Raw genomic sequence first — 26,478 nt, 5'->3', positions numbered from 1 at the left:
TTAAATCGATTTTTTTAATCGTTTATTAATAAAATGAAAAGAGCAAAACGTCACCTTTTGGTTCTTGGTGTTAAGCTTACGATCTGGACAAGAGTAACTCTAACGTCCTCAGAATGGATGAAAACATAGAAAGCATGGACCTTTAGACGTTGCGGTCATGTGCTGACCATGTGGGTCAACTTCTGCGCAGCTTTTATTAGTAAACAATGAAAGACAATGTTTCACAGGTGCCAGTAAAGGAAATACACCACAAGGAGAGGAATAGGAGTGTGTGTGTGTGTGTGTGTGTGTGTGTGTGTGTGTGTGTGTGTGTGTGTGTGTGGTCACGTGACGCGCTCGCGAGCTCCGGCGAAGCGCTGCTGAGGTTCAGAGGAGCGGCAGCGTCAGAGAGAGAGAGCGAGCGAGAGAGAGAGAGAGAGAAAGAGAGAGAGAGAGAGAGAGAGAGAGAGGAAGGAAGGAGGGGACGGACGGACAGCTCCACAGTCAGGCACAGGCAGCCGTGAGGAACTCGGGGAGAGGGAGCCACACATACGCCGCCTCCCCAACAACAACAACAGCAACAACAGAGCCGAGCGGAGCGGAGGGAGAAGTGAAGGGCAAAATCTCACCGAACAGACAGCGGATCTGAGCGCGTCGCCGCGCCGGAGACTCACTCCGCCTCGCCGGACTCGCCTTGTGGCTGGAGTGAAGGGGGTTCCGACAAACTTGTGGAATTTACCGGGCGGACTGCAGACAGAGACCCGGGCTACCTCCGACTCCGGGACACTTACCTTATTTTTTTCTACGGTTTAATTTCATTTGTGCGTGAACTGCCCTGAGAAGAGCCGCCGGTGCGCGCGCGCCTGTGTGTGTGTGTGGTGTGTGTATGTGCGCGTGAGGAGAAACTGCAGCTTTGGCCGCTGACAGTCAGACAGCAGCGTTAGCAGCACCAGCTCTTCTTCTTCTGCTTCTTCTCCTCCTCCTCCTTCTTCCTGCGTTCAGCCAGAGACCCGACACTTGTTTCTCCTCATCGCTTCTCTCAGCATTTCCACTCCAGCGCGTTCGTCTCGCTGTGTTTTTACTGCTCTCCTTTCTAGCATTTGTGCGCTCCGGGGCCTCAGTTGTGATTTTTTTGGAATATGGTGGGGGAAATGGAAGCGAAGGAGAAGCCGAAGCCTAGCCCAGACTATCTCATGCAGCTCATGAACGACAAGAAACTGATGAGCAGTCTGCCCAACTTCTGTGGCATCTTCAACCACCTCGAACGGCTTCTGGACGAAGGTAAAAAAAGAGGAAAAACACTGTTTTGTTTCTGTCTGGAGTGGCAGTTTGGCTTGAAGGCGGCGTCTGTTTCTCTCTGGGTTTCAGGACACATTGTGTCTGTCAGGAGACACATTTGTTGCTTCTGTCGTCCGCAAACGCAGCTGGAAGTTACAGCGCCTTTATTCGCCACCTTTCTTACTCGAATTCCCCGTTCCACCTTAAGTGGCACAGGCGACAGAATGGACGCGCTGCGCCATTTAAGGTGGAACTGAAAATTCGAATGAGAAGCTGGCGAATAGGAAGCCAACTTCAGCCTCGTGCTCGCGACTCGGTTCACTCTTGCGCGTGTTTGTGCTTGTCTTGCTATCTTTGTGAGGACCATATGTCCTCACTGTAATAGGGCAGCATGACAGTTTCGGACATGAGGACATTTTGCTGGTCCTCACTTTTTACCACAAATTTATTTTATTTTTTGGGAAAAACTAAAGGAGCAGAAAGATTGCCTTTTGGGTTAGGGCCAAGGTTAGGATTAGGTTTAGTTGTAGGTGTAGTCTAACTTGACAGAAATCAGTAGAATTCACTGGACGTCCTCATAAGTAATGCAAGACAAACGCGTGTGTGTGTGTTGCAGACAGACGAACCTGTGGCGCAAGATGTCACTGAAAGCGTCTGGAGGGAGTAGAGAAAAATAAAACACCAAAAATGGTTTAAATCATGAGGCACACACTCTGCATTACAGTTTAATAGAAATTTGAGAGAGAAAATTAGCTTGGATTAGCCTGGGCGAGGACAGTTTTTGGCAACTTGAGCTTAATATGACTCCATCACTAATGTATTAGAGCTCAATCACTGTTAAAGGGGTATTCCACCGGTTTTCCGAAATTTCCACCTAATCAAGTGGTTAATATGTACGTGGTCTGATATGAAATATTTCGTTCTAGTGAAATTTACTGAGTCAGAATTGTTCGTATCAGTGGTGACTGGAACCAGACGTCTGAAGAGTTTGATGCCTTTAAAACCGGCGTCACAGAAAGCTATTACATAGTTATAAGTTGCTTTTTTTGCTTTACTTGTTTTACTATAGTTTTGAGAAGTATGTATATAGAAATGTATGTATTTTTATAATCGATTCTTGGTGGAGAGATATATGCAGGGAGCTGTAAGATAAGATAGTACCTAAAGAAAACTTTTTTGAGATTTAGAGCTGTTTTGCCATCCCAAACATTACATATAAAACCACTGGTGGTTTTGGATAGTAAATAAAATAGCTATATGTGTGTTACAGACATTGTGACCCCTGGTTCCTGTCACCAGTCTGTTAGTTTCTCTACAGTGAACCATTTCACATCAAACCACTCTGAATGACTGTTTACTTCTCAGTAAAATAAAAAATCAGTGTAATTCTCGTTTAGCTTTTCGAGTGGCGTTTAGTCCTCGTCCGTCTGCCTTGCCAATATGAGCACTGCTGATATGGAAATCGTGGGTTAATGCAAATATTCAGTAATTTTTCATGTACATCTGCTGATGCTGATACATAAACATTTATATACTGTAGAAATTAGGACTAAATCTGTCTGGATTAGCATTACAGCTGCAAATGGAGTAAAATGATTAAATGCAGACATTTTAGTGCAGTAGTCAAAATATTCTGCTCTTCCAGAAGGCACTAAATACGTCAAATATCCGTTTGAAATATTGCTCAAATCTAAGCATCTGTTAGATGCTTATATTTTTTACAAATATCTGCCAATGCGATCCCAACATCGTCGTGCATCTCTTGTTTTTCTTCCTAGTAGGAATTGTCTTCATGGTTATCATTATAAACCATAGTTTCCTGTGGAGCACCTTTAGATTCTATTAGAAAACTGCATCAGATGCATCTAGAATCAGTCACAGCTCATCTGTTTAACCATTAGGATCTTTTACATTGTGATATTAACCCATCACAAAAACACAAAACACAATTATAAAAGCATAAGGAACCAACAAAAAACCTTTAATGGCAAAAAATCAGCAAAAATAGTTAATCTGTGTTGCAACAGCAGTTCCCTTCTGGTCAAACTTTCGTCTATTTTTAAGTAGACTCCTTTTGAAATGTCTCTTTCTGCTTGTGTCAGAGTGGGTCTGCACGTTTTTTGTGCTGCCCTTAAACAGTTTGCTAAGGGCATGAACACAGCTGGGTGGTAGCCTGTCCTAAGACTCTGTATGATTTGGAGTGATCCATTGATTCTGCCCACAGCAAATCTCTGCCCGACTCCGACTGCATTTCATATTAATCCCTTTTGCAAACGTAGAAATGACTAATCAGAGGTGCAGTTTATTTATCTGGAATTGTATGATATAACATTTTGTGCGATAGGTGAATATCTCAGTCCAGTATGTGTTCCTGAGCTTGAGTTGGTGAAATGACTGGGGGAAGGAGAGCAGTGAGCCTCGCTGTGTGGAGAAGTGCGGGCAGATCCGCAGCGCTTTGCGGTTTCTGGAGCACCAGGGGGCTCTTTTCCTTTCTTTATGGGATACTTTTCTCCCTTCTCAACTTTACACGGCTCTAAATGGACTTTACACAAGCACACACACGCACAGACACACACACACACACACATACATACACACACACACACATATATATGTAAGCGTGGCCTTTCTTCTGATGATCTGCCTGTAAATGTTTCATTGAAAGTGCCTCTAAGGGGAATAAAATACGTAACAAAATGTAAAAAAATAAAATAAACATGCATGAGGATGACTGCTATAGCTCCAAAAGATTATCAGTTAGTATCAGTCACCTTAACAAGAGGCTGTGTTTATGCCTATTTATGATCCATCTGTAGGAGTTGGAGTTGTAGTCACTGTGTTGTCATACTGTTTTTTAGATCTCCAAAAAAAAACAACGTTATTTTCGTTCTTCATTCTTATGGCCTTATCATTCTGCAGTGGTCTTGAAGCCTATTCTTTTTTCCCATCTCAGTGAAAAGGTGAAAAGCTTAGTAATTATGAGAATGTATTTTCTTTCCAACACTAGGTCTCCTGAGAGGTGTGAGCCCAGTGAGTCAATAACTAAATCTGTGTTTTAAGTGGTAAAGCAGTTTAGCTCAGTTCAACTGAATTCACCATTGTGTCTTTCGCTCAGCGACAGAAAGTGTTTCTCTTGTCCAGCTGGGCTGCAAACGCTGACCATTGCGTAAGGCAGGCCATTTCTGATGCATGCTCACGAGTTGCTTTTCGCTCCCTGAATCATCTTTATCTTGCGTTGTGTGCAAAAAAAGTGCTGTTTATAGTATATTAAACATTAGTGTGACATGAGGTGGGAACTTCTCCGAGAACAACCTTTCTGCATCGTTTAAAGGGAAATTCTGCTGGTTATTTAAAAATTTTGCATAATTCAAATATTTAGACGTAAACAAAGTCATTCAGAGTGGTTTGATGTGAAATGGTTCATTGTAGACTGGTTCAATAGATTTTCTGTACAGTGGAGGTGATGGGACCCAGGGGTTAGGATGTCTACAATGCAAATACGGCTATTTTAATTATCTTAAACAACTAGTGAAGCTACACATCTTCTGAGCTTTTATATGTAATATATAATGCTTAAAGGGTAGTAAATATAAATAATAATTTTTTGGGTACAATTTTGCCTTACAGTGCCCTACATGCACATGTCTATTTCATAACTATTTCATTTAAGATACTGTGAGTGAGCTTTTAAACTCGTAAGGCATTAAACTCGTCAGACATCTGGTTCCTATCACCACCACTGTAAAAAATTTGGGGTTTTTACTTAAAAAAGTGCCCGGGCTGCCTTAAAATTTTGAGTTATGAGATGAACTTCAAATAATAATAAGACAGGGTATTAATTTACTATTCAAAATTTCTGATGGTTTTATAATTATGTTTTGTCTTTTCATGGTGGGTTAATATCACAATGTAAAAGATCCTAATGGTTTAACAGGTGATCTGTAACTGATTCTAGACGCATTTGGTCATTTTCTAATAGGATATAAAGGCGTTTTACAGGAATCTGTGGTCTATAATGCTAAGCATTAAGACAATTCCTATAAGGAAGCAAAACTAGGGATGCAATGATATTGGAATCATATTGGCAGATATTTAATTAAAAATATAAGCATGCTATTCAAAGTTCAGTTAAAAACAGTTAGTTTACTGTGTGTGAACGAAATGGATAACCAAGCATTTCACATCAAACCAATCTGAATGACTTTGTTTACATTTTAATAATTGAGTTATTCAGAAAATGTAAAATTTCATTGGAATTCCCCTTTAAATAGTGAAATGTTTTGTGGAAGACATCTCAACCCAGGAAGAAGCTTACCTAGTAGCCAAAAACAACCTGAGCAGGAGAAATTATCAGGCCAGAAACTGAGTATCTTATAGACCTGCAGTAGAGCTTCTCAGAACATCCAGTATCTATCAGCTTAGTAACCGTAGATGCTTTTTCTTCTCTTTTTAGATTTTGGTTTAAAATAAAATGCTAAAGCTCTAAAGTGAGCAGCGTGAACAACAGTAAAAGAGTCCCTGTGCTGAACAAACAGAACAGAATGAGATGAAACATGAAAAAGGAATTAGGAGTCAAATGTCAAAGACTAAAATGGAACTGGGCAAAAGTAGATTTCTTACAGATATACCTGAGTGTTAGTAAAAGTATTATCAGTTGAAAATCCTCAGAAAAGAACAAATCTGAAGCATGTCGGCTGTTGTGACAATCACATTTTGCATTGCTATCCTTCAGTGAACACTACAAGTGAAGGTGCAATAATCTATTCATGGAAATATAGCTAACCAAGATACAGTACAGCTTTTGTTGGAGTAGCACAGCTCCTGTTGGCTGAGCAGTGTGGAGGTGGAGTACAGTATACTGAAAGACCCTGTTAATATAGAGATGAAAGTCCGGCTCTTCTGTAGTCATCACACTTGAAGCGGATTCATGAGTCAGATGGATTTCCTATTTCACAACTGGTTTAAGGAAAGTTCGAGTGATGTGGTCATGCAGAGGCCGGCCATACTGTAAAATGAAATCTCCTTCAGTAGCATGGCTGTGTATGATAGCGTGACCACAGTCAGAGAGCTGAAGTTTCCAGAAGGGTGTGTGTGTTTGTACAGTACTGTGCAAAAGTTATGGACCACCCTTTATTTATTTAATTTCCAAAATAGAAATCAAATGCAAGGTATTAGCTTTTCAGCATCAGTAAAAAAGCAGAAAACATATTAAACAGACGTGACACAGAAGCCTCAGCAACTAAATATAATATCACATTTTTAGTATTTAGTGTGTCCACACTACCTTTATTACAGCTTCCATTCTTTTCAGGAGACTCACTTTCAGTTTTCCAGAGAAATACTCAGGGATATTTTTGCTACACTTCCAAAGTTCAGTCTTAGAAGTTGGTTGCATTTTCTGCTTCTCACAATCCAAATAATCCCAAACACATTCAGTGATGTTGAGGTCTGCATTCTGGGGTGGTCAGTCCATTGTTCTGAGAAACACCAACAGCTTCTTTTTAGTCTATTTTCTTATTTTCTTTTCTCAGTAAGGGCCTCTTGACAGCTACACATCCTTTCAGACCCATAGTGCTGAGTTGTCTTCTCACAGTGGAAGGATGGACAGAAACACCTGTGGATGTTTTCAGATCTGAAGCAGCTTGATTTTCTTCTCTCTCTCAAAGATGAAAGCTTTAAGGGCTGTTTATCTGATGCGGATTGTTTTATTGGTCTACCAGGTCTTGCACAGTTGTTAGGAGTCTCATTTTCTCTACATCTTTTATAATTTTTTAAATATTTTATTGAATTTCTGTTTTGGAATCTCCAGTTTTTCACTTAAATTTATTTGACTTTCTCCTTCCTCATGAAAGTCAATTATATTGCATCTAATCTCCTCAGATGTAGAAATTAACCCCTTAAAATCTCAGGCTTGTTACAAACTAAGGCTTATTATTTATAACTGCCAGGGCTTCAGTGCAAACTGGCTGAGATATTCTTAGGTTATAGAAGTGCGTAATAAAACTTCAGGGCCTGCTGGTGGACCCTGGCCATTTAAGGGGTCAAGTAAATTAAAGGTAGTCTCTGTATGTGTGTTACTTGCATTTGTATATTTACAGCAAAATAAACTACAGCAGGGTAAGAAATTGGTCCTGACGTTTTATAAAAGCTCTGTGTTTCATTTTTTAAACCTGATGGTTCAGAAACAGTTGGTTACTGTAGTTAATGTTACCTGGTCTTTGATAATTCCTGTCAAATATACATAGTTACATTCACTGTTATACGTCCAGAAGTTTGTAGACAGCTGCTCATGCAACATTTCTTCTGAAATCAAGCAAATTAATCGGAGTTTGCACCTCTTTGCTGCCGTAACAGCCTCTACTCTTCTGGGAAGGCTTTACACTAGACATTGGAACATTGCTGTGAGTATTTGATTGCATTCAGTCACACAAGCAGCTGATTAGTTCTGGATGGAGCTCCATCACTTCAGAGAATGCAGTTCCACTGTTCCACAGCTCAGAGCTGGGGGGGGCTTCATACCCCTCTAGCTTGGCATTGGACATGGTGACCCTAAGCCTCATGTGCCGCTGCTCCAGTACATACCATTCTATTGGTTAGTGCCTTTCTATGAAAATTGTACAGTCCTTCTGTGGGTAATTGAAAGCCTATGTCAGCATTGGACGTACTTTAAAATAACTGAGGACTGCTAGACTGAGATTGTAGAGGTGACCCTGAGTGAGTAGTTTGTTCATGTGAGGAGATTGAAACACCAGTTTCACTTCCAGTATCAGGCCTGGACAGAACTGCAACACAGGAGACATAACATCCCACTGCTAATTGTGTGTTGGCGTATGTGTGTCTGTGAAAGGGAAGAGAAAGTGATAAAGAGTGTGCTGCTATGAAGAAATTGCTTATTGGATAATGTTTTAAACCTGTGATAGTAGCGACTGTGAAGATAAGTGATGGTGAAAAGTACTTCACAGTATCCTAGTTTCATGGTGTCCTAAGTCCTGGTACATCACCTCGTATAGTACATGCTGTACTGCTCCTTTTTTGAACTGAAAGTCATCCACTGTTGTACAGTTTTACAGATGGGAACAGGTTTAATGGACAAGGCCTTTCCATATATCCCTTCTGTTGGAGCAAAACCTCATATCTCCATTTTTGTCGTTTTTCAGTTTTTGACATCGTTTGAAAGTGCCTGTTGTCCTTTACACTGTTTGTAAATTTCATGATGCTTGGACTAAAAGAAATGACCCAAAATGACTTGTAAAAAAATCTGGTTCCATTGACCTAGATTAAAAGTAAAGTAGGTTTTTTCCTTCTCCTGTAAAGTTACCATTTTGGATATATATATATATATATATATGTATATTTATGTACTGTCTGTGTCTTTAGTTGTGCCTCTGTTGCTGTGGTATCTCCAAAGCAACGCTAAATCACCAGCTTTTGCACAGCTCAGCATTATTCCACCTTTGTAGGAGGAAAAGAGTGTGAATTATCATCCACAGCTTGTTTCTGCTCGCTACATTGATCATATGTAAGGCTCTGAGTTGGTGCTTTCTGCCAGGGCCCGTTATTATATATCTGCCATTGTGAGATGCGGAAGATGAAAACAGAAAAATGAGTAGCATCTGAAAATCAGTGGCATCATCGATAGCGCAAGTGCGTGATACCTCAGTGTGCAAACTCTATGTGAATTTTTTGCGCAATATTCCCTGCGGTGCGCTTAGAATCGTAACATCCAGAAACTTTGGTCTGTATGTGTGTGCAGCTTATTGTTATGCACTGTTCATACTATTCCCATTTGAAATATCACAGGACAAGACAGAAGCTGTAGCTCAGCAGCCTATCTCTCTCTCTAAGTCATGTTTACTGACCCTGCTTCCACGAACAGATTTCATCTAACAAAATCGAAAGAGCTGTTGTCAGTTTTAGCACTCATTTATGCACAATATGACCACAGAGGAGCCACTGCTCTTTTCAAGACTGCCAGAGATATATAAAGCCGGTAAAATCTGGGATTGGGTGCTTTGTTGAAGGCACAGACGTTCAAACCTGCAGCCTTTCAGTGGTGTCAGTCTCTCATCACCGGAGATTCAGACTAGCAACTTTGACAGTCCCAGTATGAAGCCTTTGCAGATAGTACTGGTGTTCCTTATTACACTGTTATAAATAAAGAGGTTATTAAGAGGGGCTGTAAAAATGCATTCGAACGTAATTCAGCTACATTGATTTTGGAATGCTGTCATCGATTATAGTTGATTATATGGCCTGATTTATTGTGTCTCTTAAAAAAAGAACGGAATATTCATTGTCTGTATTCCACTACTTAATATATTCTTTAAAACCATTTATCTTGGCAAAAAGTGTGTTTGTGCTTGTAAAAACACTATGTATTGTTGGAATAGATGCAAATAAACAGTAAAATGTAAAAAGAAAATTTAAAAAAGTAGTTGATATCTTATGTGCTAGTTTGAGGAACAAAGTTCGGTTCCAGAATTCACCTTCATGCCCACAGCCATCACATGGATTTATATTTTGTCAGTATAACAGTTGATTTAACATAATGAAGTATTGCATAGCCAAACCAGGTATTGGATAATATCTACGATTAAAACTGGGCTTCCTCAAGGAGAGGTTCGGATACAAACACATTGACATGCATAAAATTACTGTGTATTTGAATTGTATTTATTTTACTTGTATTCTTGTATTTGTTCTGCTTTATGAGCAAATAAAACACACTAGACTGAGCTCACCAGTCTGTGTCACAGCTTACATAATTAGAGCTCTGTAGTATCAAGATATTTTAACTCAGAGAATATTCAAATCTGAACCTCAGGCATTTAACCTGTGTGTATTATTAAACATAGGAGAGGACAAAATGTATCATTATCATGATACATTAAGTCACATTATAATACAGCATAATTAGTCCCTGTTGTAGTCAAGATATTGTGAAAATATCTTGAGGTATTGTGATACTGTATTTGCCTTTTTGCTGACTCATAGTTACATCCCATAGCATGCTGAAATTTGAGATTTCATTATACATTGAATCCTGAATCTGCGCCCATGGGTTTCATCACCAGGGATTCAAACCATATGTCTTGCCAGTCCTAGTGTGCAGTCTTTAAATGCACTGGTGTTGCTTATTATTTAGTTATAAATAAAACTGCATTTATAAAACGGCTATTTATAGTCAGTATCAGCTGTATATTGGTCAGGCAAAAAAACATTAATACCTGCCTCTGCGGTCTGGTTTTTGCGGTTTCATCTGAGCGCCATGGCTGGCCCTGGCATGTTAGCTGTGAGCGATGTGTCTGCGCAGTCATGTGGAGCAGACGCAGTGTATGCAGGCTGATGCACAGTCCAAGCATAAACCCCTGCCCCCCATCCCCCGTTAGTACAGATGAATGCCCTCAATGGGCAACGGGAGCAGTCAGCCATGCTGAGCCGTGCACCACGCACCGTAATAAAGGTGATGAATTTAATAAGGGAAGCAGCCGCCATCGCTGATACAACGGCCTATAATGCAAAGCTGTACTGCGCCGAGTCCCTTAGAGAACAGAGATGCTGTCGCAACGGGAAAGTGTTATAGTAGGAGGCGTGTGCAGGGGCTCTGAGGCAGGGTAGTACTGTGGGTTGTGCATTGAATTAGTTCTTTAGACTAATGGAGTCATCAAGTATTTCTGAGTAACTGAAATATATAAAAGCAGAAATGTCTGATATTCACAGTTTCCACTTACAAGTGAAAGAACGGCCGTATGTTCAGTACAATCAGCTTGATGAAATTTGGACATTGATTAAATAAGGACATTTTGCCCTTTTTGTTTGTTCTGCACAGTGAAGATATTGTTTATACCCAAGACCATAATATTTTTTATTTCATTGTTCACAACAATTAGTCATTGTGTTTATCCCTAGTTTTAATATGCAGTTTAAAGCATATCCGTGATTTTGCCTCAGTCCCAGAACTTAACCTTGGCATTGTGATTACTAACAATACTCAGCGTTTTGTGCCAGTGTCCTCCCAAAGACAGTGAGTTTGAATCGATATGTCCTCGGAAGCCCCATTGAGCGCCCTACCACAGTCGTGGTTAACCAAAGAAACAGGGCCACTCCTGCTATTATGGCTACTGTATCACTACACAGACAGGATAAGCACTCTAGCAGGGGTCGTTAATCGCACACGGAGGCACAGATAGGAGGAAAGTTCTGCCGAGGAGTGATAATCTCGCTCAGAGGGATGATTCCAATGACTTTGACTGTTAAAAAGCAAAATACACTTTGCGGCCTTCTTTCTGAAGCTTCCCAGAAAGTCCCCCAGGGACCCTGGGAGCCCTTATAGATCCTCTAACAATTAGTCTAAGTGGCCACATTCATCACTTAATTGCAGTAATTAATTAATTCGGAGAAGTTTCAGCGGGGTCAGAGTCGATTTATCCTGAATTAACTTGGATGCTATCCCTAGTTGAGAAGTAGTTGTCCTTTCTGGAGTGTGCCACTATCCTTCTCACTTTGTGGCATTAGCGAGAGGAAATGAGCTGTGGACTCGTTAAAGAGTTTTAGAGGAGCAGGTGAAGAACAACCTAAGGATTAGGCTGAGGCTACGTGAAAGGACATGATTATTACAGCGTACATTTTGAGGAAACCCTGTTATTTTTTATTCAAAATGCTTTTTTAAAACATTGTCCATTTGACATTGCAAAACTGATATTGCTGGTAGGTGTGGTCAGTATGCTCTCACTTCACAATACGCTTTTATGAATATATCTTTATGTATCGTCAGTACTTCAAGAACACAAGAACACTGACCAAACAGCAGTTATAAAAATGACTTAGACCAATTACAGCCTTTAGATATTGTAAACAGCAACAACCAGCGTATAGTAACTGCATAGTAACAATTAGCTGATTGGATAGAAGCCCGTTATCCTATTATCCCCAGTGCTAGACTCCTTCTAAACCCTATAAATGTTTTATTACATCCAAGTTTATTATTCAGTTACTACATGGAGTACAATGCAAACTGGCTGAGTTGTTCGTAAATTAGGAGCGTGTGATAGAAGTCTGAATCCACCAACAGGTCCCAACTCTTTAAGGGGAACTCCACCAATTTTGCAAAATTACTCAATCATTCAATGGTTTAGATGTAAACAAAAACATTCATTCACTCTGATAGCTAGCAAAATCAGTGGAGTTCCCTTTAAGGGGTTAAATAGTAGGGATGCACAATAATATCGGAATCGTACTGGCACTGGGCAGATGTTAAGTTTTGCAGATGTTTCAAACCAGTATTTGATGTCTGCATTATTTTCATTTTACTGCATTTGTAAGATTAAACAAATGTAACATTTCTCTGTAAAGTTCATTTTAGATATCGGCATCGGCCCACAATTCGTATATTGCTAAATAGTTGAATTTAAAAGAAAACTTGTACTCAATGGATATACATATTGCACAGTGTGAAAATGCTTTCAGGTATTTTGATGCTGTACTTTTGATATGGTGCCCAGCCTTTTGTGTATGGTATATCAAAGGAGAATTCCACCAATTCTTTGAAACTTTCTGTGGAATTAAACTGCTAAAATGTAAATAGTAATTCGGAGTGATTTGGTGTGAAATGCTCAGTCCTAGAAAAATATTGATATTGATATTATTTTGCATGAGTTTTGGGCTAAAACATATTTTTAAAGTAAATGCACATTCACCAGAGAGGTACATGCAGGGTGTTAGAAAAATAGTATCCCAAAGAAAACCTTGTTTTCAGATTTACCTCTACATTACATAAAAAACTGTAGCTTTATTGATCACTTTTAAAGGAAATAAAAAAGGCTACATTTGCATTGTAGACTTCCTGACCTCAGTTAAGTTTCTTTACAATGAACCATTTCACATCAAAGCACTCTGAATGACTTTGTTTACATCTCAACGATTGAATTATGCTGAAATTTTCCCCTTAAGTACTTCACTTCTCTGTCATGGCAGACACAGAGTCATTTCTGTGTGTGAAGGGAAGTCAGCAGTAGCAGTGCCACATAATCACATAATACAGAACTCAAGACTGGGATGGTTAAACCCAGTAAGTGGAGGAGGAGGATGAAATAACCGAATCAAGGGTCAGCCATGGTTGATCAGTGACCTGTTACGGAGCGCAGACAACACTGTTTCACTGTGCCTGCCATTATAGCACAGCTAGTGAAGTTATACAGTGTGGTTTGACATGGTAGTGTGGCTGCGTTACATGAGTGTGGTTGCACTGTGGTAGGCTACAAGGCGCCGAGGATGTTTTCACTTCATCTTACATGAAGTCAGCCAGTATGTGTTTCTCTTGAGTTAGTCACTGTCTTTTAAGCATGCCCTGATATTCTGAGAAACGGTAAATGATGCTTTTTGAGCATCAAAGTAAGCAAACTGAGCCTCTATACTATTGATTTATGAGGTTATCCTGGAGTCATAGATCACAGGGCTGGTCTTTTTAGCCTCCTTTAAGATTATCACTCCCAATTACAGGATAACCTTAGAGGTGAACACAGACAAATAAGCCCACACTCATCTCACAGGACCACTGTAAATGAGTGATAGCGTAGAGGTCATGAGGTCACGGTGTCACGAAGTCATGTGCCCTACTTATCTTCTCACATAAGACACGACAATAGTTCATTTGAAGGGGAAATCAATCACAATTTCTTCCCTCCCTTCCCCATTTCCTCTTCTATTAGCTGCTCTATATATTATTGCAGATTATTATGGCCGGCTTCCTGCGATGCCGTCGTTATTAGTGAATACATCAACGTCGGGCTTTATAATGCATTCACATCCCTCATTTTAAAAGCACTCTGTGTAATTGAAACGGTTTCTCACAGACTGCTGACTAAGTCTTTGGGCCTGCCTCTGTGGCAGAGCGGACCGGCTTTGGAGAGAGGTGGAGAGGCAGAGGGGAATGTGAATGGAGTCTACTTCAACAGACAGAGCCGTATTGATTTAAAGGTAAGAGAGGCGAAAGAAAAGGCAGCAACCGAGCACATTTATATCAGTCGCTTTTGCTCTCCTGTCTGTCTCCATCCTCGTCTTTTCCCCCTTAAAAGGAAAGCTGCTCTTTGAATGATTCCCATTTCAAAGGCTTCTGTTCAAGATAATTTAGGCCTGACGGATCCGTCCTCAAGAGATGTCACTCACTGTTAGTTTAAATACCTCAGCCTTTTTCCAGAAACAGATTTAGGCCAGTTCTTAACCAAATTAGTCTATAAATGGTGATTCACCATAAATGAGCATCAGCTTAATCCGCTGCCTTCAGTGAGCGCTGATACAGTAGTGGGCGATAAACCAATTTATCAGGTATACCAGTTGAAATTCTTCCTAAGGGATGAGTTTGGCATCACCGTTACACCAGTATGCCACAAATAAACGCAGATAACACAACATACGTACAATAGAAAGTACATTTATTTCCTCACCTCCTATGTACTGAGTTGCAGTCTGAGGTGAGTTAGTCCAGTTTTGTTGTTGAAGGAGTAGAATCAGAATGTAATGAGGTAAAGGAGGAAAAGAGAGTGGAAGGAAAAGCCCATCTCCTGGTGTTAGCCGGTCTTAAAGGGTATCTTAATATACATTGATAAGGCTGTGTCTGAAAGTGGTGAGAGTGTTTTGCCTGTGCCTCCACTTAAACAGACAGTGGTCTGACAAGGCTGCTTGTTTCTTGTTGGCTATGCTTTTCAAGAGTTTGCATTGGCTTTTACTTATTTTTAGTTTTATTTATTGATTAATATATTTATATATCCATATTTTAGGTAAAATAAAGCTATTTAGTGGAGAATAATAAAGACAAAACAAACAAATTAAGCTACAGCAATGGGGAAAAGGTGAATGAAATGCGGTTAAGCTATAGTAAATGGTTACACTAGCTTAGAGACTAGCTAGCTTTTTGTGCCCATCGCCTACAGCACCCCTCACTCAGCCAGCTGGAATGGCAGTGCTGTGGTCTCAGGCTACAGGCTCCACAGCTTTTTAGCTAATACTGATAAGTTGGAATGGCTTGTTATATGTTCCAAACTCTAGCAGTGTCTGATGATCATAGATGAAGTGCTTTGCATGCCCTTTGTCTTGATAGGGTTAGAAAGCAATATTGACATCTGCGTGTTTGGATCGTTCTACCAAATTGATTTAAAGTTAGAATCGAAAGAGCATTTTGGACTTTTAACTGACTTCAGAATAAAATCCTTTTGCTTTGACCGACCCTATACCTAATTATATTTATTTTATTAAAAGATTGATCATTCAATTTTGTCACTACCAAAACCATCATAACACTACTGAAACTTTATCAAGTGTTTCGGTAATGACTGTTTCACTGGTGACAGTTTTAGCTAAGCATAACTCAAAAACCCAGTACATGGCTAGCAAACAGATCTTTGAGCAATTGTATACACATAAAATCATAATGTCTTTCATTAAAACTCAAAAACGTTTCATTAATTGCTGAAAACATGTTTCAGTAGTGATAGTTCTTAATGTTACACACTGATTATCAGACTTTGGGACACATTTACTTTGTGAACATTGGGATCTTACTGCTCACCATGTGGCCTGAAGAACAGGGATGCAGTCTCACTTCCTGCTTTAAAGTGAAGGGCCGTGGCTAAAATAAGGCTCCGTCTATGGATTAAAGCTCTTTGTGTTTCAGTAGTGACAAAAATTTAGGAAGTAGTTTTTTATTTAAACATTTAAATCTCTTGAGTTAATGTACATTTTTCAACTTTTAAAAGAAATCAGAAAGATTTTTAAAAAAGGGGGGGGCTGCGCTCTCTCTCAAAAAAAGTTGAAATGTAGAGGTTAGGGTTTGGGACAGCCACCTCACAACAGAAAGCACCCTATACATGATGACTATACTGAACATATAACATTTTGGCCATACTGCCCTGTTAGTGTGATATTTGCTGTGAATATTAGCACAGACATTTAATGCTGAAGAAAGACCAGAGCTTAAGAGAATCTTATCTACCTTTGTGTCCAACAACTATGTCAGCATGTTGGTCCTTCCGTGAGCTCGGCTGCTCTTTGTCTACGGGCCATTTTTCTTCCTGCTCCAGATACTAAGTTAACGCTTGGGCAGATTGCAGGATTGTTGCTGCTTGAGGAACAAAAAGAGATTGATGTGTTTACCTTCGTCAGCAGCGCAAAGTTCAAGGTGCGGGGAGAGACATTTAATTAGATCTCCCCTCTTCTAAATGATTTTCAAATTTTCCGGGCCTGGGCCCAGGCGGCCGCCTTTTAAAGGACACTCTGAGGTACCACCTAATGTGCCATCCATTAGACTCATCTGCTTAATACAGATAAAAAGCCATCCAGCCGTCTCTGAGTGATGATCGATTCTTCGCCTCCTTACTGTGATTTAGCTCGTACCCTTTACAAGCCAAATGTGCATTTTAATCCTTTGTTAAAGGCTAATGGCTCCATCAGGTTTTTACAGAACGTCACTCTCCGGCCAAAAGTGTCCTCATTAATAGCTTTGCAAAACTTAAGCCATAATTGCTCTTGATTAGTCAGATCCATGCTAGCTCATGAAGAGAGCGCACTCTCGGTTGCAGCGTTGCATGTTTTTCAAGCCTCTTTAAGTGTTTTAAAGCTGCATGCTGACTTAGGACGCTGTAGTGACGGTTCAGACAGTGCTGACAAGTCCGTCAATCATTTCGCAAGCGTAAGTGTGACCTTCCGTCCTGTGAAAGCATGTGATGTACACAGCTGCTCATTCTGCGGCATTAAGCTATTAACTCCTCACTGCCTCGTCTCGTGACAGCGCAATGCAATTAAGCCGTGGCGAATGCGAGAATCCAGAGCAGAGGGGGAATTTGCATGGCTCCGTTTGCCGTGCTTCGTTTGCTCACAGAAATATTCGGACTGAGTGTCCTCCTGTCATCTGATCGCTCTGGTTGTGGTCACTCACTGCTGTCTGTAGATTCATCATCTGACCTGTTTCAGTGCTGTCTTGTCACAGTATCTAAAGTCTGTAAGTTAATATTGTTGAATTGCTATTTAAGTGTAATCATGTGATTACATAATTAATTAGTTAATTACATTTACATCCAGTTAACATTCTGTATCAGCAGTTTGAGTGCACTTCTGACTTTTTGGCTTGTTTCATGAAATGAAAACATAGCAACAATGTAAAAGATCATTTTTCTTTCCCCATAAAACTAATTAAAACAAGTCAACAAAACAGTCAACATATCTGATTATTTGAATGGTCGTTTAAACAGCGTACTCCGATTTCTAATGTCTTGAAAGTGAGCTGGATTTTAGCTCAGTAATCGGATTTTTCAGCGCATGTAAACTCTTACTCTGATTTCTTTCGGTTTTCTCAGTCTGCGCATGTGTGAAAACAGACCGCGGTACCCGAAATTACAAGCAGTGTTTAACACAGCACCTGTGAGATGGCAACATAATACCTTTGGAGCGACTACATGCTTGACGAAATGAAGGATTTAAATATACTTTATCTTGTAGATAATGTATGTTCATATTTTCAGGTAAAGTGGCGCAATGTTTTAAACAAAGGTGTGGCATGAAGTTTGAGTTTTATGATACGTTTACACCATGTCTTCTGTGGGTTTGTTGGCCGGTTGCAGAAATCTAATTATTGCCTGACTCATGTAAACCCAGAGTTTTCCCTTGATTACTCAAGTGCATGTAAATTACTAGATTACTGATAAAATCTGATTTTCTGCAGTTATTGGATTATTAAGTGCGTGTAAAAGCTCTCAGTGATTCTAAAGATATACAACTTGATGATCTTTAATCAAAGTCAGATTAGAAAAAAATACTAACTCCTTACTTCGGACAGAGTGAAATGCTGGAAAATTTAAGTTTTCTACTTTCTCAGGACTGTGTGGATGTTGCAGAGATGGTGATGTTGCCATGGCAATGTAAACAACCCAGGGCAGCAGGCAGTAGGCCAGGGGTGTTCAGTCTTTTCTGCAAAGGGCTAGTGTGGTTGCAGGTTTTCATTCTAAACAAGCAGGTAAGATTGGACACCCCTGCAGTCGGCTTTCTTTAGCCTTTATAAGCTATTATTTTCTGTCAAAAATCAGGTTTTAATTCTGTGTGAAATATCGAATTACAGAGACCTGATTTCATGCAAGTCTGAGAAAATTTCATGACCATGTTAGGCCTGCTCTGGACATTTCTGACATGAGATCAGTTAGACAGGAAAACACTGCTTCTGTGTCCAGTTTGCAGTTGTCCATTTCCCAGCTTCCCATTTTTGAAAGAACCTCAGTAGCATGTCATCATGACTTTGACGCTCTTGAAACTTCTCATCACATTTGCTCTCTCTCTTCGTGTACCTGTCTCTTAGTGAATTGCTGCCTCTTGCTGATGTCCTGAGCCTCTCTGTGTGCTGTGCTGGTGTGTCTTAAGCCGAGCTGTGTACAGAGGGCCCTGCAGCATAAGCTGGAGGCGTTTTGACTTGTGTGTTCGGGTGACAGAGTGGCCCATATGCTGGCCTCCGTGTGCAGCCCGGCACAATGCCTCTCCTGGCGCATATTAGAGCCTCACCACAGAGAATCATCATTTCTTTTGTGTCAGCACCTCCTGAGGCAGCAAGTGTTGAGAGGAAGCTAAACACAAGCTTACACATGCACATACGCGCACACACACACACACACACATGCAAACACACATATACATTCACTCTAAATGTGCAAAAGCAGCACATGCAAATACTGAGTTGCTTTAAGGCCTGTGGCTGTCTTTCCCTCTCTGATGGGATAAGCCCCTTCCCCTTACTGTATTTAGCAAGCATCCAGGACATTACAGCTGAGGGAAGATGCTGCCTTGCACTTTTTGTAGGCCTGGAATCATTATACATAACAGGAGCAGAAGGACAGAACTGGGGTTTACGCATCATTATGAATACACTGGGGAACGAAGCAGTGGACCTGTGTGTAAAAAAGGAACTGTGTGATGTTCATTAGGACCGATTACGAGGTTGGGCTGAAGTGAGCATTATCTGCCCACTTTTTAGATGCACTGATCTGGCTTGTCATAGTCTTGAGTCGATTGATGATACTATCATGAATTAGATTCCATCTTTTGTGACTGCCACTCAAGTTGGACAATTTAAATATAAGAAAACACGGTCTGTGTCACTAACATGCACTAAGATAATCACATTTGTCTCATATTTTTAAAACATTTTTAGTACATTTCTTTTCATGTGTAGTCTTATTTCCTATATCAGTCTAAATACATAATATGGCCAAAACAGTGTGGACACTTGACCTGAGCTTTTTGGACATCCCATGTCAAAACTGTGGGCATTAATATGGAGTTAGCCCCCCTTTGCAGTTATAACAGCTTCCTCTCTTCTAGGAAGGTTTACCACAAGATATTGGATTGTATCTGTGGAAATTTGTGCCCATTCCATCAAAAGAGCATTTGTGAGGTCAGGTACTGATGTTGGACTAGAAGGCCTGGCGTGCAATCGACGTTCTTGTTCATCCCAACAGTATTCATTTGGGTTGTGGTCAGCTCTCTGTACAGGCCTCTAGAGTTTCTCCACACCAAACACGTCAAAGTGTGTCGTTACAGGCCTCGCTTTGTGCTCAGGGGCACAGTCAGGCTGGAACAGGAACGGGTCTTCCCCTTATTATTGCCATAGGTTGTAAACATAGAATTCTCTGAAATGTCTTTGTATGCTGTAGCATTAACATTACCCTTCACTAGAAGTAAGTGGCCGATCCCAATACCCTGAAAAACAGCCCTAAACCATTATTCCTCCCCCATCAAACTTTAATGTTGGCACTAAACATTCCATTAGGTAGCGTTTTTTAGGCTGCCAGATAGTGAAGCATGATTCGTCATTCTAGAGAATGTTTCCAATGCTCCATAGAACAGTGTTGGCGTGCTTTACACCTCTCCAGCCTATGCTTGGTATTGCACATAGTGATCTAAGGCATGAGCACAGCTCGTTGGCCATGGAAAACCATTTCATGAAGCTCGCAACACACAGTTCTTTTGCTGTAGAACTCTAGTGAGGGGTACAACAGGCAGTATTTCTGCTCTATGTGCTGTAGCACTGAGAAGCCCTGCTATGTGAGTTCATATGGTCTGCCATAAGCTGTTGTTGCTCTGAGACACTTCCCTTTCACAATAAAAGCACTTTGATCGGTGCAGATCGAGCAGAAATTTCCTAAACTGACTTGAGGCAAAGGTGGCATCCTATGAGAGTGACACATTTGAAGTCACTGAGCTCTTCACTTAGACCCATTCTACTGCCAATATTTGTCTGTGAAGATTGCATGGCTTTCTTGATTTTATACACCTGTCAGCAATGGATGTGGCTGAAACACCAAAACTCAGTAATTAGGATGGTTGTCTACATACATTTGGCTGTATAGTGTGCGTAGTGTGGCTTCAGAACATAACAGTAAGGAAAGCTGTGATAACAGTAGCCCATAGGCTGACTTCCTATAGTAAGCTTTAGTCACTTTATTATTTTAACAAGAAGAGATTTATAGGCTGTAACTATGCATTTTATTAAAATGTCCTGAAAAAAGAACTTTTCCCCACTTTTTTAAATGAAAAAGTTTGATGTAGTGTATAAACACTGTTGAAGTTTCAAAATGTAGTCACTTTCCAGTCCATACAATCTATATATGAAAACTAAGCTGAAAAAAAGCCCATTTTGAATTCACTGTTTTTTGTGATGTCACAAAAAACAGCCCATTTACATATACCTGCCTATTCTCCCTACGGTAGTTTAGTCCCACCCATTCACACTGAAGTTATTATGAGTGTTTAAACCTGGACAGCTTTTTGAATAAGGCACAGTAGGGCCAGCCAGTCAGGACAGATCTCATTTACAGATGTCAGGCTTAAAGGCACAGTAACAAATACTGCCCCCAAGATACTATTGCAAATTGCCAATGGCTGCAATGGTACAATAGTGTGATGTATATGATTGCACAAGCCTGGCTTGTAATTCACTCACTGACTCATGATTAGCAGGCTAAAAGGTTCAGAAGGGGAGCTACTGGCACTAAAGTATCTTTTGTCTGCATCATTAGCCTCTGTTTCATTGTATGGCCAAACAGTTACACTGTTGCATTGTGCCTTCTGTTGTGCCATAAACACAAATTAAGGGTTAAATTTTCTTTTTTTGTATCTGTTATGCCGCTAAATCAAAACTAGGAAGTAGATACTGAAGAAAAACTACAGGTGCACATTCTGTTAACCCTCTGGGGTCTGAGGGCCTTTTCTCGATTTTGGTGTAGCTTCTTAATTCATATTTTAAAGGCACTTGCATGTAACATGATACCCATATGTTTCATATCAAAATGCTCCGTTGTCTTTGTCGCTACTTTCCAAAACCTCTGCAGCAAGCTATTCGTTTTTTGCACGCCATTTCACATGTGTCTCTAAAGTGGACTGAATAAAGAATGAAGGGTTTCCAGCATGATGGGTCAGTCCTTAGTGATTGCCTGAGTGTTTATTGGTCAGTTTCACACAAAATGCAGATGGACACACAAATCCACCAATTACACTTGATGAGAGGAACATGACTTGTATCTACAGATTCAGGACATGTATGAACTGTATTTCTGCGCTGTATTATCACAAAGATGATTGAAGGAACAGGAGAGGAATTTGACGCACGGGCGAGTTCATGGACCCGAGAAAGTTAAAAGAACATTCTGTTGATACTCTTTTTGAATTGTATGAGTTCTTTATGGACTGTTTTTGGTTTTGAAATGAGACTCAATTAGGCATCAAAGCAAAGTGGCACAAATGTAAAGCCAGTGAAGTGAAAAGTGACGCAGATGTGCTGTCTGTTGATTCATCACATGACCTGTTACTTTTTAACACACTGGTCCACTGCGTCATTCCCCGGCGTATTCACAGCAATGCATAAACCCCAGATCATATGTCATTACACAGTCCCACGTGGTCATGCGGGATTGAGCAGGGTTATCTAACCATTTTGTGCAAATCCATGTCCAAGTGGAAATGCCACTGGAACAGTTAGTGCCTGTGTTCAGAAGCTTTCAGCCTAAAGTGCAAAACAGGCTATTGAAAGGGAGGAATTTATGAAGCCACACCAGCAGGAACGCACGAATGCATGTATGCATCAATGACAACTACAGACGGAAGTGAAATATGTAACTGCAGATGAATTAACCTGCTTTGCATCTGGCTTTTGTATTTTGCAAACACACCAAAAAAAGACAGTGTAGTTGCAATGTGATGTTCTTTATGGTACATACTCGCTCCATATGGAAGCAACGTCTCCGCGTGACTGTCTCTGATGACTCTGCAGTCGGCCATGCTGTTGTCATCCGTCTGTGCAGGCTACAGGGAAAGCGTGCTGCGTGCTTTCAGACACAGTGAACCACCAGCGCCTGCACTACGGCACACTGAGCTAATTGAAGTGGGCCTGTGCCAAAACCAGCGATGCAGGGAAAGCGTCCCACCTTCCACTTCTTCTCCTGCTAAGCCGCCCCCTTCTTCCTCCTCTCTCTCAGCTTCACTATGGGGTTTTCATGCCTCTCAATCATCTGTTTGCCTTTTTAAGGGTTTTGCAGATAGCATAGGATACTTAGGCTATGTTCACAAGCCTTATTGTTCAATTCTGATCTTTCTGTCTTGATAGTTCACATTTGTGTAAATGACCCATATCTGTCATTAGTGTGAACGGCCTCTTCCCTGAAAGAACCTGCATGTATTTTATCATTAATTTAGCCACTGCTGAAGCGATATGCACAAAATCCTACTGCAGTTGTATTCCTAGATATTGTGGTTGTGATATGCAGTGTTAATAATTCAATGGTGAATCTTTAGTGTTAAATGGTTGGCCTGTGTTATTTTGACTAAAATAATTTCCTTTTTTGGGGTTACAAAAATACCTTGATACATCAAAACATCCACAGAAATGCTCATCTAGAATTGTGATTGGTCAGGATGCTCATGGAATGTGATAGGTTAGAAGGCTCATTTGCATATTGCAGGCCTCTGTGATATTAATATTGGAGAATTAACAAACAATACATTGTGTCGCCCTGCTGCCAACACAAGATGATGATGACAGTGATATGCACATGTAAAGTGTAAAACATTCTCACATTCCCATCTGACCTTTTGGCCTCATATGAGACAGGGAAGAGCAAGGCACAAACTAATGTGGGGTAAACAGCATCATGGATATCTTATGTAGTTAAACAGACCCAGGTAGAGCTTGCTTTCAGTTCTTATTTTCTCATATTTCATAATTTTGACAGCAAGAATCACCCTGAAGTTGTTTTATACCATAAAACCAAAAGTGTTTTTCAAATACTGAATGGTGTGTAGAAGTCACCAAATTCTCACCTGTATTATTTTAATCTCCCTCTTGGTGACTATTATGTAGCACCATTTTGACACATGTAAACAGCTTACAGTGAGAGCTAGCCAGGCTAAAGTACAGTCTCCATACGACATTATTAGTTTATATCTTTTTACAACTAAGCCTTCTAAAGTAAACAGTGAAAGAAGTCCATAACTTCCCACATAAATTCAAAACAGTAAATTTTTTGCACTTTTTTATGAGCACATTCATCAAAATGTGCTATAGATGTCAGGTAAATAATATATATGTCAATTTTATTGTGCTGATATTTCATTATTTTTTACAAATAAATTTGACACATTTGAGCCTTGCTTCACTAATCATATTTATTTTGATGAACATATTTTTATGGATTAAGGTTGGATAGCGTGTCTGGTCCCAACAATATAGAACTGTATTGAATTAAATGCGTTTTGCTTCAATATACCAGACTTTTGTTAGCGACAGTCACAACTAGTTCTGCACTAATTAATCCAAACTGGGGGTTAGTAGTAACGTTTGCACTGACGTCACTTTTGGCAGAATTGTTCATAAACTGTAGATGCTGGAAATAAGTTTTTATTTTAAGCAGATATGTGTAGGTTGTATAGGCTGAGGAGCTCAGTCATCTGGGAGGAGCTCAAAGTCGCTCAGAGCCGCTATTCCTCCACGTTGAAAGAAGCCAGCTGAGCTGGTTTGGGCATCTGATCATGATGCCCCCTAGCCACCTCCCGGTGGGGGTTTACCAGGCACAGTCTCCCGGGACGAGGGCCCGAGGTCGTCCTAGGGCCTGCTGGAGGGATTATATCTCTGAGTTGGCCCGGCAGTGGCTTGAGGTCCCCCAGAATGAGCTGGAGGAAGTTTTAGGGGACAGGGTCATCTGGTATTCTCTGCTCTCTCAACTGCCACTGCAAGATAATGATAATGACGATGATGCAGCTTGTTTGCACAAAAATCTTAATCTCACTCAAATACTTTTAAAGTTACTTAGCAAAAAACAAAATGCATTGGGTTATGCCCTGCTCTCCCCTGTGTATCCAGTCTAGTAGCATATATGAAAGTGGTCCAAATCTAAATTGAAGGATTTTTTTGTTCACACTGCTCTGAAAGAATCAGATCTCACATTTAGGCCACAAATCAGGTTTGTGTCTCTTTCTTTCTCCTCAGCTCTGTAATGGTCTCAGTCAGAGAGCAGTTGTGGATGTCCTGTTCTTTCATGTCTCTCTTTTCTTTCTCACAAACACACCACACTTCTACCTCAGCTCATCCACAGGCATGGCTGTCACATCCCCTTCTCAAAGCGGTGCCCATATAATAGGGCGCGGCGCGCATGTGTTTCTTCTTTGTGTATCTCGCCTCCACCGCCCAGCGCAGCAGTTAACCTTCATTAGGGAGATCTATATTTACCAGAATGTTTTCCAGCCTGACACTCTCCACTGACTCATTGTTTATTTACAGTGCCATCAAACCGTTCTCAGAATGACCTGTTGCAGATGAGGGATTCAGGGGTCAGGTTTGCGATCTCTGTTTAACTGGTCTGGTGAGATCATTTACTCTTAGGCTCAACGGTGGAAAGGCTGAGAAGAAACAGGTTGTTTTCTGTCTGACTGGTGATCTGATGTGCGAACTGTCCTGAGTCATGTTTTATTTTAATGGTATGCAAATGATAGAACTCCTGTTCTGTCTGGTGACTGTCAACAGCATTAAGGTGAGGGTTAGAATTAGAACCGAGGCTAGATTAAGGTTTGGGGTTGAGGTTAAGGTTAGGGTGAGAGTTCTTTTTTTGAGTTAGAGAAACTTTTGTTTAAACTAAATAGATATTTACTTGAATGTCAGCTCTGTCAGAAAGTTACAGTTCGCCTGTTAGCAATTTGATGCTATTTATTTCACATTTGCAGCTCATTGAAACAAGCAGAAAATTCAGTTAAATGTAGGAATCCTGATCATTTAAGCAATGCCACATTGTGTTCATACACAAAAACTGTCACTGGGGTGGAACCCTCAAGGGTACATGTCAGCACCTTTAGTCCGGGAACATAACTGTACCACAATCTATTGAAATTATATTTTCTAAGTTGTATTGACTCCACACACCCCGTCTCGTCTCCAGACTTTTATTTTACTGTTCTGTTTTAAAACTTTAGAGTATGAAAAGGTACAAATATGAACTTTTCACCTGGAAAAACTTAATTAAGGTTCACAACTGGACCTTAAAACCACAGTTGTACCTTTGAGGGAACATTTACATTGTTTGTACCTTGATGAATGAAAACTTTACCTGCATAGTACCTTTCTCTAAAAGTGTAGGTAGAAGAGGAGAAATTGTATTATGTTTTGAATCTGATGAAATTCAGTCTTGTTTTGCAGAAAGGACATCCTTTACATGATGCATCTGTTAGCATTAAAAACAAACATAAAAAGTCAAAAGACTCCAAATCACATGTATATATAATTCCTTATAAAACTTACTGTGTAATCATATAAATGTGTTATTATATGTATTGCTTTTTTCCAATAAGAGTTTGATGTAATATGTAAACCTTGTTAAAGTTTCAAAACGTATCATTCGCTTTCCGGTTCATACAGTCCATACATGGAAACTATATTGCTAAAAAGGCCTTTTTCAATGCAATGTTTCTGTGATGTCGCAAGAACCAACTTGTACATATATGCACCATTTCAGCCCACAGTGGTTTAGCCCCACCCATTCACATTGAAGTTATAGTAAGTGTTTAGACCCAGACTGCTTTCTTTTTAAATGTGATTAGGACCAATCACAGTGAGGAGGAAGCCTCAGAAAGAACGACACGGTGATTAATAGTATGCAGTACATACCACACCACACAAACTCAAACCATCACATAGTTTTGGCTAAA

General features: G+C 40.3%; 1 protein-coding gene across 2 annotated transcripts in view; it reads left to right on the top strand.

Annotated features, from left to right (window-relative positions):
- The first annotated feature begins 418 nt into the window (after nt 1-418).
- LOC118810200 (protein quaking-B-like) overlaps nt 419-26,478 on the top strand; it is a 121,479-nt gene continuing 95,419 nt past the window's right edge. For both annotated transcript variants that reach the window (XM_036573784.1, XM_036573783.1), the window contains exon 1: nt 419-1,260. In XM_036573784.1, coding sequence (XP_036429677.1) covers nt 1,119-1,260 — 142 coding nt within the window. In that variant the 5' untranslated portion in view covers nt 419-1,118. The remainder of the gene's footprint in view (nt 1,261-26,478) is intronic.

Source organism: Colossoma macropomum, unplaced genomic scaffold (genome assembly GCF_904425465.1).
Source record: "Colossoma macropomum unplaced genomic scaffold, Colossoma_macropomum, whole genome shotgun sequence".
Taxonomy (NCBI): Eukaryota; Metazoa; Chordata; class Actinopteri; order Characiformes; family Serrasalmidae; genus Colossoma; species Colossoma macropomum.
Note: the sequence above shows the minus strand (reverse complement) of the source record. Positions and strands in the feature narration are given on the sequence as shown.